The 14,519-nt window shown below is 35.8% G+C and overlaps 1 protein-coding gene across 1 annotated transcript in view; it reads right to left on the bottom strand.

Moving 5' to 3' along the window:
* Window positions 1-8,898: 8,898 nt before the first annotated feature.
* TXNDC16 (thioredoxin domain containing 16) overlaps window positions 8,899-14,519 on the bottom strand; it is an 83,983-nt gene continuing 78,362 nt past the window's right edge. The window contains exons 17-18 of the mRNA XM_008566947.1: window positions 10,519-10,679; window positions 8,899-9,181 (exon numbers count right to left, since the gene is read on the bottom strand). Coding sequence (XP_008565169.1) covers window positions 8,926-9,181; window positions 10,519-10,679 — 417 coding nt within the window. The 3' untranslated portion in view covers window positions 8,899-8,925. The remainder of the gene's footprint in view (window positions 9,182-10,518; window positions 10,680-14,519) is intronic.

Below are 14,519 nucleotides of genomic sequence, written 5' to 3'. Positions count from 1 at the left end.
GTCCCGTGTGGAGATGCAGGGTATCAATCGCGGTGTGGCCCCCATACCGAACCGGGGACGGGCAACGGGATTGCAACCCTCGGTGTTGCCCCCGCGCCTCGCTCAGCCAGTGAGCGGGAACCGGTCTGTATGTGGGATCCAAACCCTCGGGCGGGAGCGCAGCCGCGCTTCCCAAGCGGCACACTTATCCAGTGCGCCACCGGGCCGGCCCCAATTTTCATGTTTTTGAGGGGGTTTTTGTTTGTTTTTATAAAACAGTGAGAACAAAAAACTTTTTGGAATATAAAGATGAGAGCTAAGTTAACACACATGGACAAATTTTAGGAGAAGGCACCTAAAGGCATCTAAACTGTTTCCTTTACTTCTCTGGTATCCTGCTTTCACTTAGATTTCGGCTTGGTAATATTTTGGTCTCCTGTCAGCACCTCAATCCTTTTAAGAAAGATTTTTTAAAAATTATCTAGCATTTTAAATATTTTCAATAACAGGGTTGATCACAAATAACCCTAAGACTTGCTCCCGTGCTTCCTTTTTAGTTTTTACTTAAGTATCTCATCAGTGAGGCCTTCCTTAACCATACTTTATTAAAAACAAGTAGAAGAACAAACAAAAATTCCCATATCACTCCCTATCCCCCTTTGTCTTATTTTTCTTCATAGCAGTTATCACCACCTGTGTATTTATTTGTTTATTTTCTTTCTCACCTGCACTAAAATGTAAGTTCCATGAACAAAGGGGCTTGTTTTTTCTTTTATTTTTTAAATTTTTATTTTATTCAAAATATTTTAACATTTACTTGTACATACTTGTGGGGTACAGTGTGTTGTTTCAATACATGCATATACTGCACAATGATTCACTCAGGGTAGATAGCATGATTTTGTACCCATTAGTCCACCACTTCTCCCCTCTCCCTCCCCCCATTTTATTCACACTACCAAGTATCTTTGAGCTAGTCAAGGTGATGTTGAATGTTCCTAACACAAAAAAATGACAAATGTTTGAGGTGATAGATGTACTAAGCACCCTGATATAACCATTGTACACAGTATGAATGTACCCAATTATCACATTGTGCTCCATAAATATATACAATTATCATGGGTCAATTAAGAAAATTAAATTTAAAAGAGAGAAATAGTAGAGTAGTGATTACCAGAGGCAGGGAAAGGTTGGTAGACTGGTACAAAATTACAAAGTTACAGTTAGAGAAGAAGAATAAGTTCTGGTGACCTGGGGTGACAATAGCTAATAAGATTGTATTGTGTATTTCAAGATAGCCAGAAAAGAGGATCTTGAATATTATAACCACAAAGAAATGATAAATGTTTAGGTGGTAGATATGCAAACTATTTTGATTAGATTATTATACAATACATGCATGTATTGAAACAACAAACTGCACCCCATAAACACATACAATGAAAAAAATAAAATTTAAATTTAAAAAAGTTCATGGAAAAATACAATTAACAGATAGTATGAATCTTTCCATGAATGTTTTGAAGTACCCTTGTATTCTGAATAATTTTTGTTCTAGTTTTTGTTTACTTCTCTCTTTTCAGCTATGTCTAATTTGAATTTCTAATTTTAGTTATTGTATTTCTTTATTTCTAGAAGTTCTACTTGGTTCTTTTCCAGATCAGCTGTTGCCTTTTAAAGTTGCCTGTTTTCTGAAGATATGTTCAAGCTTGCCTTTTATTTCTTGAAACATAGTAAGCATAATTATTTTATAATATGTCTAATAATTTTAATATCTGAAGTCTTTATTGATTTGTTTTTGCTGATAATTCTTACTACTTCTCATTCACTTCTTGGTTTTTCCTTGTGTGCTTGCTTAATTTTAACTACATGTAGATCATTGTCCTTGAAAAAGTTATCTTGGGGAATACTTTGAGGCCCACAATGAAGGTGGCTTTCCCCTGAAAGTATGTGTGTTTGCTTCTGCCAAGTTCCTAGCTCTAGGACCTATATGGCACCATTTTAAACTACAGTCATCTCTTGAGGTTCTTTTCGAGCCTCACAGGCTATGTCGATTTGGTTTGCAAATCTCAAGGACTGGATATAATTCCAAGTTCTCAGAGATGATTTGGCTTTTTTTCTTTTGTTTACTGAGCATTAAAACCTTTCTTTGTAGTAGTTGAGTATTGCAGAGATGGAAACTTTTTTTCTTTCCCTTTCTTTCATTTTCAGTTCACGTTTAACTCACAGGTATAGTCCTATGAGGGTCCCAACTTTCCATCTTGGGTTGAACCTAGGCTTTGACTTCAGACCCCATGGCAAAACTGAAGCTTGGGGATAAGGACATCTGCTGGGTACTGAACACACACACAGAACATACACCCATTCCACAAGCCTCTGGGCCAGGCTGGACCAGTTCTGGACCCCTCACCCCCACCCTCAGTGGACGTGGAATCTCACCATAGGCGCATGACTAGGGGTGGGGGTGGGGATGGGGGTAAGGGGCTTGGGAGGATTTAGAATTTTCCTCTGACCAAAAACCCTCCAACAGAGACACCTAGTGGCTAGAGAAACTTGACTGCATGTTTTTATTTATTTATTTATTTATTTTTTGTTCAGCCAGTGAGTGCATCGCATGGCCATCCCTATATAGGATCTGAACCCGTGGTGGGAGCGCTGTGCGCTCCCAGAGCTGCACTCTCCTGAGTGTGCCATGGGCTCAGCCCCATGTTTTTATTTTTATATTTATTTTTATTTCTTAAGTTTTTCATTTAAACAAGAAGCTTATTTAAACAATCAGACGTTTGACTTGAAGGGAAAACTATCCAGGATTCTTTTTATTTTCTTTTAAGAGTCATTCATCCCTACTTAAATACAGATTACCCATCATTTAACGGATATATACAAAGAAATTGTAAAATTTCCTTGGTTTTAAAATAAGTGAAAAACATTAAAATTCCCCAGTTTAAAAATGTATGCAAGGATTTTCATGGTTTTTTTTTTTTTTTGTCTTTTGTCTTTTTCCGTGTCCGGCAACGGATCGCAACCCTCAGTGTTGCCCCCGTACCGGACCGGGGACCGGCAACGGGATTGCAACCCTCGGTGTTGCCCCCGCGCCTCGCTCAGCCAGTGAGCGGGAACCGGTCTGTATGTGGGATCCAAACCCTCGGGCGGGAGCGCAGCCGCGCTTCCCAAGCGGCACACTTATCCAGTGCGCCACCGGGCCGGCCCCAATTTTCATGTTTTTGAGGGGGTTTTTGTTTGTTTTTATAAAACAGTGAGAACAAAAAACTTTTTGGAATATAAAGATGAGAGCTAAGTTAACACACATGGACAAATTTTAGGAGAAGGCACCTAAAGGCATCTAAACTGTTTCCTTTACTTCTCTGGTATCCTGCTTTCACTTAGATTTCGGCTTGGTAATATTTTGGTCTCCTGTCAGCACCTCAATCCTTTTAAGAAAGATTTTTTAAAAATTATCTAGCATTTTAAATATTTTCAATAACAGGGTTGATCACAAATAACCCTAAGACTTGCTCCCGTGCTTCCTTTTTAGTTTTTACTTAAGTATCTCATCAGTGAGGCCTTCCTTAACCATACTTTATTAAAAACAAGTAGAAGAACAAACAAAAATTCCCATATCACTCCCTATCCCCCTTTGTCTTATTTTTCTTCATAGCAGTTATCACCACCTGTGTATTTATTTGTTTATTTTCTTTCTCACCTGCACTAAAATGTAAGTTCCATGAACAAAGGGGCTTGTTTTTTCTTTTATTTTTTAAATTTTTATTTTATTCAAAATATTTTAACATTTACTTGTACATACTTGTGGGGTACAGTGTGTTGTTTCAATACATGCATATACTGCACAATGATTCACTCAGGGTAGATAGCATGATTTTGTACCCATTAGTCCACCACTTCTCCCCTCTCCCTCCCCCCATTTTATTCACACTACCAAAAAGTTAAGTGTAAATCTCAAATAAGAATATCCAGTGGCCACAATTTCACAGAAATTAAGATGTGCAACAAGCAAGGTGAGGCAGACACCTGTGGCACCATGTTACAGATTTAGGCTATGCCCAGAAGGTCCCTGCAACCCATCCTACCTCACCCCCGACTCAGAGCATCATGGCTGGCAAAGATTCCTCTACCAAAGAGTGGTGAGAGTAGGTCGTGCTATCACAGAGGGCAGGACCCAATACACAGAGAAGTACTGTTCAGTCTTCTTCCCTGCTACAGAGGCTACAGCAATAATTTAAGAATAGCAGCAGTGATACACAGAAATGATGAAAGCCCCCCAAAGGGTGTGCTGGCAAAGACACTAACAAAATTGCAATGGAAGATATACATATAGATTTACAGACAGATACACACACACACACACACACACACACACCTCTTTATTTCAGTACTCTGTCGTGGAACGATATCAAAATATTATTATAATACAAATCATCTGGTATCTAATAAAATCTATGGATATTATCTTACTTTTTGTTACATCAAATTTCACACTCTGCTCAATATACTAATGATCTAGGTTACTACATGTTTGCTTATTTAAATTATATACATCCATACCACAATATAAATTCTTATGTTTTCAGAAAAGTAGAAATTGTATGTTGTAAGCCAGGATCATAAATTCTGGGCCAAGATCTATTCTTTTGTAGTTCAAAATTCTGGATCTGTCCATATCAGAAAGGAAGAAGGTAAATTGTTTCTGTTTGCAGACAGCATGATCTTATATAAAGAAAAGAACCCTGAAGACTCCACCAAAAATCTGTTAGAACTACTAAATGAATTTAGTAAAGTTGAAGGATACGAAATCAACATACAAATACCAGCAGCATTTTTATGCACTAACAACAGACTATTTAGAAAACAAATCGAGAAAACAATCCCATTAACAATAGCATCAAAAAATAAATTAAACCAAGGAGGTGAAAGATTAGTACACTGAAAATAGTAAGACATATACATACACATACATATATATTTACATATGCACACACATACACAATTTCAAGACTCTGTCATGAAACAATACCAAAATATTATTATAAGACAGATAGCCCATGTTCATAGATTGGACAAGTTAAGACTGTTAAAATATCTATACTACCCAAAGCAATCTACAGATTCAATGCAAGTCCTGTCAAAATTCCAATAACATTTTCCGCAGAAATACAAAAAACAATCCTAAAATTTGTGTAGAACCACAAGAGACCCCAAATAGCCAAAGCAATCTTCAGCAAAAAGAACAAAGCTGAAGGCATAATGCTACCTGACTTCAAAACATGCTACAAAGTTATAGTAATCAAACAGCATGGTACTGACATAAAGACAGACACACAGACCAATGGAATAGAATAGAGAGCCCAGAAATAAACCCACACGTTTATGGTCAATTCACCTTCCACAAAGGTGCCAAGAACACACATGGGGAAAAGATAGTCTCTTCAATAAATGGTGTTGGGAAAACCAGATATCCACATGCAGAAGAATGGAATTGGACCCTAATCTCATTCCATATATAAAAATCAACTCGAGGGGCCGGCCCGGTGGCGCACTGCTACAGTGCGCCGCTTGGGAAGCGCGGCAGCGCTCCCGCCGAGGGTTCGGATCCCACATACAGACCGGCCGCTCACCGGCTGAGCGAGGTGCGGGAACAACACCGAGGGTTGCGACCCCGTTGCTGGTCCCGGTCCAGTACGAGCGCGACACTGAGGGTTGCGATCTGTTGCCGGTCACGAAAAAAGACAAAAAGGAACAACAACAACAAAAAAATCAACTCGAAATGGATTAAAGACTTAAACATAAGACCTGAAATTACTAAAATAAATGACTAGAATTAAAAATATGGGAAAAGTTCCTTGAGATCAGCCTAGGTAATAATTTTTTTTTTTCTGGATATCACACCTAAAGCCCAGACAACAAAACCAAAAACAAATAAGTTGGACATCAAACTAAGGAGCTTCTATACAGCAAAGGAAACAATCAATGAAGTGAAGAGACAACCCACAGAATGGAAGGAAATATTTGCAAGACATACATCTGATAAGGGTTTAATATCCAAAATATATAGGGAACTCAAACACCTTAATAGCACAAAAACAAATAACCCAATTAAAAATTGGCCAAAGGACTTAAAAAGACATTTTCACAAAGATGACATACAAAAGTCCAACAGGTATATGAAAAGGTGCTTAACATCATCAATCATCAGGGAAGTGCAAATTAAAACCACAATGAGAGATCACCTCACACCTGTTAGAATGGCTATTATCAAAAAGACAAAAGATAAGTGTTGGTGAGGATATGGAAAAAAAGTAACCCGTGTATACTGTTGGTGGGAAAGTACATTAGTACAGCCGTTATGGAAAAGAATATGGGACTTCCTCAAAAAAATTAAAAATAGAACTCCTGGGGCCGGCCCGGTGGCGCACTGGATAGTGCGCCGCTTGGGAAGCGCGGTGGCGCTCCCGCCCAAGGGTTCGGATCCCACATACAGACCGGTTCCCGCTCACTGGCTGAGCGAGGCACGGGAGCAACACCGAGGGTTGCGATCCCGTTGCCGGTCCCCGGTCTGGTACGGGGGCAACACTGAGGGTTGCAATCCATTGCCGGACATGGAAAAAGACAAAAAAAAAAAAAATAGAATTCCTATAAAGTCCAGCAATTCCACTTCTGGGTATGTATCCAAAGGTAATGAAATCAGTATATCAAAAAGATACCTGCACTCGCCTGTTCACTGTAGCACTAGTCACAATATCCAAGATAAGGAATCAACATCAGTGTTCATCAACGGATGAGTGAATAAGGAAATTGTGGCATATACACACAATGGAATTCTATTAATCCTTTAAAAAGAATGAAACCTTGTCATTTGTAACAACATGGATGAACCTGGAGGATGTTATGTTAAGTGAACTAAACCAGGTACAAAAAGACAAGTATGGCTTAATTTCATTTTCAAGTGGAACCTGAAGTAATCAAAATTACAGAAGCAGAGAATAGAATGGTGGTTACCAGGGGGAGCAGAGAATGAAGAGATGTTGGTCAAAGAGTATGAAGTGTGTTAGACAAGAGAAGTAAGTTCAAGAGATCTATTTTATAGCATGGTGACTATAGTAAATAATAATGCATTATATACTTGAAAATTGCTATGAGAGTAGATTTTAAATGTTCTCACCACAAAGAATAAGTAGGTGAGGTGATGGGTGTATTTAACAGCTTGACTTAGTCATTCCACAATGTATACATATATCAAAACATCACACTTTACACCATAAATATATACAATTTTTCATTTGTTAGTTAAAAATTCTGGCTCTTAAGTAAAAGAGATCTAGGTCGGAATCTAAGCTTCTTCATTTACTGGCTAATTATGATTTTGAACTAGTTATTTAACTCTTCTAAGAGTTACTAAGTACTTCATATTACTAAACATGTAAGAGTTAAATGAGATAATGCATGTAAATCACTTAGCATTGTGCTAGACATCTAGAAAGCATTCAATAAATGTTAGCTATTATTATTGTTAAATTTAATAAAATGTAATACAATGGTACTTATTTTCTGTGGGTAATAATACCTACCATATATGCTTCTCAAGAGGACTAGATGAAATAATTCATGAAATGCACTTTTTGCTAGCTATTATTGTTATTCAAATTTAATATAAACCAGTGATACTTATTAGAATGCTATTTCATTAAGCAGAAATTCTTCCCACAAGTATTTATATATATAGATTAGACTGAATAGTTATAGAGTTTAGATAAAATCCATGCAAAATCAATTATCACCTGACAATCTTGGTGACTACACAGACTATTTCAATTACATGGTCACTTGCAGATTCAATAAAACAAGCAAAATGATAACATTAGATACTTTAGGAAATTCGATTAAGGGTAGGGGTTCTACAGTTAGACTGTTTGGTTTGAATCCCTGCTCTGGTATTTATTAGCTGAATAACCTTTGGCAAGTTACTTAACCTTCCTGTGTCTCAGTTTTACTATCTGGAAAAAGATTATAATAACAACACCCAGAATTCTGATGCTGTTGTGAGAATAAATCAGATAATCCCTAAAATATAATTAGCACCTTACCTGGAAAAGAGCACATTCTCAATAAATATTGGCTATTATTTTTATTCCAACAGTAACTTCCTTTAAGTAACTGGCCTAAAATGTAAAAGCCAAATATATCATAACCTTAAGGGTAGATCAACAAAAGCAGTAATAGTAAATGTTGAAGGAGAAACCAAGAAATAGTTTCAGTTTGAGATATACATTTTTAGAATACTTAGAACCAGTTTTATATAATAATAATGTAGCATTTGTAAAATGTTCTCACTTTCCATAAAACTACATATTTGCTTATACTTACAGAAAGAAACATGCATATGAAAAAGCCATGTAAAAACTGTCTTGTGGGGCTAGCCGCGTGGCGCACTCGGGAGAGTGCGGCACTGGGAGTGCAGCAGCGCTCCCACCGCGGGTTCGGATCCTATATAGGGATGGCTGAGCGCGGTGTGGGTGACATCAAGCCAAGGGTTGCAATCCCCTTACCAGTCACAAAAAGGAAAAAAAAAAAAAAAAAAAAAAAGCTGTCTTGTGAAATCTACAATTTTAAGTTTTATAAAAATAGTATGAAGGACTTATGTTTCAGTAAGCCAATGCTCACAGTGCAACAAATTTTTAAAACAGGATAAATTACAAATATCATATGTTTGAAGACACTGATGATCTATACAAGCGATGTGGACTCAATGAATTAAAATTCAAGAGAAGAAGGCAGCCTCCATAGGTGAGCCGACTGTCTCCAACTGAGGCCTTGCACCACTGGCCTCACGACTGGAAACTGTCCCGTGGACAATATTATCAGCATATTGATATGTAGGACACTTATAAACACTACAATGCAACTCATTCTATCATTCATGAGCTATATTTAAAGTTTAAAATTTATGGAACAAAATGCAGAACTGTGTGTATTAAACAAAACAGAAAACTTACTGATGTGATTTTCTAATCCTGCTTCTAATTTCTTAAGCCACAATACAAGGTTCTGCTCAGTCACAGCCTGGTCTGAAGGAAACGCATATACTTGACCACCTGAATGCACATTCACCAAAACAAGAAGAGGAAGGGGAGGCAGGGGGTCAAAATATGCCTGCAAGATTCCTCTCCCCACAGGAGTGTTCTTTCTACAAAAGGGAATAATTGAACACGTTAATTAATATTTCTCTCTATAATAAAATAGTGAAAACAATAGTTTGTAGAACATTAAACTTTAAATAGTATCATGCCAATAATTTTATTTTGCGAAAGGATGTGCTAAAAACTAAAAGGTCTATGACTATGTTATTACTAATTGGATTCTTAAAAAGTTACTTTTTAAAAAATTTATTAAAACATAATTGTGCATATCTATGTGGTACAGTGTTGAATATCAGTATCTGTGTGCAATATGTGATGCTCAAATCAGGATAATTAGCATTACACAAGGTAATCATTCTTTGTGGTCCTTTACCAATTTCTCACTAAAAAAGTTGCCTTTTAACATAGGCACTGTCTTAAGAGAAAAAAAAGACAGCTAATGACAGTTTTAATGAAAATCAGGCATAGCTCAAAGGCTTGTCAATTTAGGTTTCACACAATCAACAGGTTCTTTCCTGTTGGTTTAATCAATTATCTGATTACACATCAGCTCAAAAATGAAATGGTTATGTAACTATAAGAAAATAAGGTAGTTATTTTTATAAATCTTTTCCAAATGCAATTGTGTCTTTCCTCAGGAAAAAGAAGGGACTATTTTCAAAGTAAAGAGATGAAAAATAATTATATTTATACAAGAAGACCATAAGTTAAAGATACCTAGCTTTCTTAACACAGCACATTCTATATTATGTAAAATACTATTTTACTCTTAAATACCTACAATGATAATTACCTGGAAAAATTTTACCTCAAGCAGAAGGAAGTACTGTTAATGCAACTCTTCACAGCACAAATGTACACTGCCCCATTTTTGTAATTTTTCGACTGAGTTAAAAAAAAAATATGCTTTTCATCTGATGAATCTGAACAAGGGATAGTGTGTGTATATGCAAACTGTATTCACAGACATTAAATGTAACTCAAGCCTTACATCTAGAAAACACACCAGCAAATATTGCTAATGAGTACACTGAAACCTTTCTGTGACATTATAGGCTGAACTTCAAAAATATGGAAGTACAGAAAAAGGAACTGAAGGAAAAGGCAAAATTCACTTTTATGTATTTGCCAAATTTTCTCTAAAAATAATATTTTCAGAAAAAATATTACTTTAAAAAATTTATTATAGAATAAAATTCAGTCTAAAAGAAGATGATCTTGGACCCTGTCTGAGGGAATTTAGTTACTAAAATATCATGATGACATATTGGGTCTTATAATATTAACTCCAAAGGTAAAGTTGGAGAGTTTAATTTCCCAATGAAAATGTAATAATCATACTTCCTTTGCCTCTTACATATTAAAAAAATAAAAATATACGTACAGATTTAACCAGCAAGGAGTAAGTGAATCCAAGTGCTTCTGCTTTACCAGTGTCAATATTGCTTTTTCATACTGAGGATTTATGCCGCCATCACTAAACAAAATAAGTAATGGCTTCTGAAGTCTTAAATAAGTGGGAAGATTTTCCACAGTGATTTCTGGCTGTTGAAAGAAAAGAACCAAAAAAATACACAGGGGAGTATGATGTAGAAAACTGAAAATAATGTTCTAATCACATATGGAATTTTACTCTGTAAAATATAATTCAAACATTTCATTTGAGTTGAGATTTTACTATACTAATTAATAACTATGAATCTCAAGCATTTCTTACTCAATCCTACCTCATCTTAATGGATTATTTGCAAAATAAAGTTACTAATAGGATTTGGGAACAAATTAATTTAAAGGAGTTCCCTGTTTTACAAGGATGTAACACTGTAATAATTTCTTATGCTAAAATCTTAACCAGACTTGCCAGTATACACATGACCAACAAAACTCGTGTTATATTTTTCCTCTAGCAAAATTTTTGAAAAAAAAATATAAGTTGAGTTTTAATGATATAATCTTTCTTTTAAAGTCTATGATTACTGAAAATAAAAATGAATAAAACTTTTTCCAATATTATGGATTTTTAGCATAATTAAAATAAACAAGGTATGCTAAAACAAATCCAAAAGCCAATCTCATTTCTTGCATGTTGAGCACCTCTAGTCTGCCATTTTGGGGTGGGGGACCCAATCTCATTTCTTTTGAGTTTAAAATAACTGAAAGAAGAACTTAATAAGAAATTAGAAATTAAATCCTTTTACTATTTTTATTACTAAAAGATATAACCATTTAAAAATATATTTGTAGAAGACAATTTGTCTAGGCTGTTAGTAAGAAGAATTGGAAAGAGCAACGAATGATACTAATAGATTAGGATTAAAAAGAGCAACGACTTACAATGGTAAAGCCTTCTACCATTTTCATTTTTAGTTCCACATCTACTAGTGGATATATACTGTGTTATTTCATCTTCTGGATATACCTGTGAGCTAGACAGATTATCCCCTATCAGATAAATAATCTCTAGCTGACAGATGAAGAAACCAACATAGAGAATCTGACTTGCTGAAGCTAAGTAGGAGGAAGAGGTGAAACTAGAACTCAAGCATCCTGTTCACTAGCTTCCCACTTCATTGGATCACACTAGAAATCCACATGAACAATTTTGTCTTTTAATAGTGCCCAACAGCTCTGAATACAGACTGGTTCATCCTCAAACACCGAACTCTGGCATATGCCTTCCCTTATTTACTTCTCAAAGCAGCTTCCCTCAGCCAATTCTCACTTTTCTTTCAATTCTTTCTTTCACACTGAAAATCTTCTTCTCACACCTTCCTCTTTCGTAATTTTAATCTTAGATACTTTTTTTCTCCAAATCCCCCTATGTTGTCTTCTTGTGTTATCAATTTTTAATCTTCTCCATGAGTTATATCCCCCTCCTAAATATTGACAGGTCTTACTAAGCCAGCAGAAACATTAGGTGAGACAGAGCTACCACTGCTCAATTCAAAATTTATTGAGAACTACAAAGTTCAAGATGTTATGCTGGGTGCTAAATCTACAAAGAAATAAGATGCTTTCTCTGCTTTCAAAGAGTTCATACTTTAGAGGAGGACATAGGTATACAAACTGGTATGACCCATGAAAAAAGTTAATGTATGACAATAAGGAAAACTATTGGCTCAAAATTAAACAAGCTAAAAAACAAGGTAAGGGGATTCATGAACAATTTTAGGAAGTGATATTTGAGGTGGGCCTTGAATAAGATCTTGACAGACTGATGTGTGTGCTTGAACAGGGATTGCAGATACAGGGAACGTGATGAGGACAGACAGAGAGGAACAGCGAGACTGAAGGATCCCAGACATAGGCATACAAGAGGCAGAGGTGACTGTGACACCAGATGGGTGATGCCTTGATAAATTTTCTAGCTCCTGGGAATACTGAGAAGATTTTTGTATCTGTTTAGTGACATGGTTAGACCTGTTTTTAAAAAGATGACTAACTGGAATATGAATTTGTGAAAAGAAAAACCAGTGATGGACACTACTCTCTCCTATATCTGTCAGGAAAGAAAGACCAATAGATCTGTGAGTTTAGAAGAAAAGTGAAGATTAGAAACTCTCATACATTGTTGGTGGGACTGTAAAATGGTGCAGCCTCTATGGAAAATGGTATGGAGGTTCCTCAAACAATTGCAGATAGATCTACCATGTCCCCCAGCTCTTCCACTGTTGGGAATATACCCAGAGGAATGGAAATCAGCAAGTCGAAGGTATACCTGTTCTCCAATGTTCACGGCAGCACTGTTTACAATACCTAAGAGTGGAAAAAGCCCAAATGTCCATCATCAGATGAGTGGATACAGAAAATGTGATATATCTACACAATGGAATACTACTCTGCTATAAAAAAGAATGAAATACTGCCATTTGCAATGACATGGATGGACCTAGAGAGAATTATGATAAGTGAAACAAGTCAGGCACAGAAAGAGAAATATCACATGTTCTCCCTTATTTGTGGGAGCTAAAAATAAATAAATAAATACACAAATAAATTGGGGGGGAGGGAAGAAGACACAACAATTACAATTTCTTGAAGTTGATATGACAAGTGAACAGATATGAGGTTGTTGGGAAGGAGGGGGAAAAGGGAGTGGGGAGGGAGGTTTCAGTAATGGGCCACAATAATCAACCACATTGTATATTGACAAAACAAAATTAAATTTTAAAAAAAAGGAACTCAGATTTAGGAATCATCAGCTGATAGTGATGGTAGAATTCATGGGTATAGATAAAATTTCCCAAAGAAAGAACATAGCAAGTGAAGAAAAAGAGGTGATGATGTAATTCTAGACAATAAATGAAACAGAGGGTGGTCAGAGAGTTGAAGTAATATCTGGAGATGACTGAATTGCAAAAGCCAGAGGAAGAGAGAGTTTTAAGACTAAATGAATGGTCTAGGCAACAGTTTTGATTGCTACTGAGAGGCTAAAGAGAAACAGAGTTAAAAGGTCATCAAATGTGATACCTGGAAGGTGACCTTTGGCTACTTCAGAATATAAGAGGCTATAATTGTGTGGGTCCCAATATTCTTAACTTGTCTACAATGAAAGCATAAAAAGGAACTCAGTTTATTTGAGAAAAATGCTAACCCCACTTCCAAACAAAAAGTTCTAAGTATGACAACCTTAGATGTTATCATTGATTTTATAGTTAATTATTGTGTATTTCAGATTCAGGTATTATTTATCTAGCCTAATTTGACATTGGATTCATGAAAATAAAAATTTCATGCAATATAAAAAAATCTTTACCCAGTGGTCATCCACTTTCCCTCCTCATCCAGATGAAGGAACTAAAGTCTTCCTAGTTCCTAAGTGCAGGCCAGGAGATGAGCTTCTTGCTATCTGGCTTTTGTGTGCAGTCACTACATGCTCTAGACTTAAACCTCCAACACAGAGTGGCTTTAAGAATTTTAATGACCACTTAAGGGGGTTAGAATTTATGGAAAGGTCAGAAATGAAAAGAAAAATATTTAATCTTTATTATAGCTGTTCAGTATTTAATTGAATACCACAAACCAAAACATTGTGAAGTTAAAACGCTGTTACAATGCTTATTACATCTGCATTAACAGATTTTGTAAATGGATTTTGATAGTTAAATTTGCCTAAAATTTCTCAGGATTAATGAATATAATCTTAAGGAAAAAAAAATAGATTTTTATCTACCAAACAGACTGAGATAAAAGAGTAAAATGATACAAATCTTCTGTAGAGCAATATAAAAATAGTTATCAGAAGCCTCAAAAAAGGGCCTATCCTTTGGACTAGCAATTCAAATTCTAGAAATTTACCTCAAGTGTGTAATCATGTATACAACCAAAGACTATCTACAAAGATGTTCCCTGAGTAAAAAAAAAAAAAAAAAAAAAAAAAAAAAA

The sequence above is a fragment of the Galeopterus variegatus genome, unplaced genomic scaffold, assembly GCF_000696425.1.
Source record: "Galeopterus variegatus unplaced genomic scaffold, G_variegatus-3.0.2 Scaffold279, whole genome shotgun sequence".
Classification (NCBI taxonomy): Eukaryota; Metazoa; Chordata; class Mammalia; order Dermoptera; family Cynocephalidae; genus Galeopterus; species Galeopterus variegatus.
This window is presented reverse-complemented; position numbering and strand designations above follow the sequence as displayed.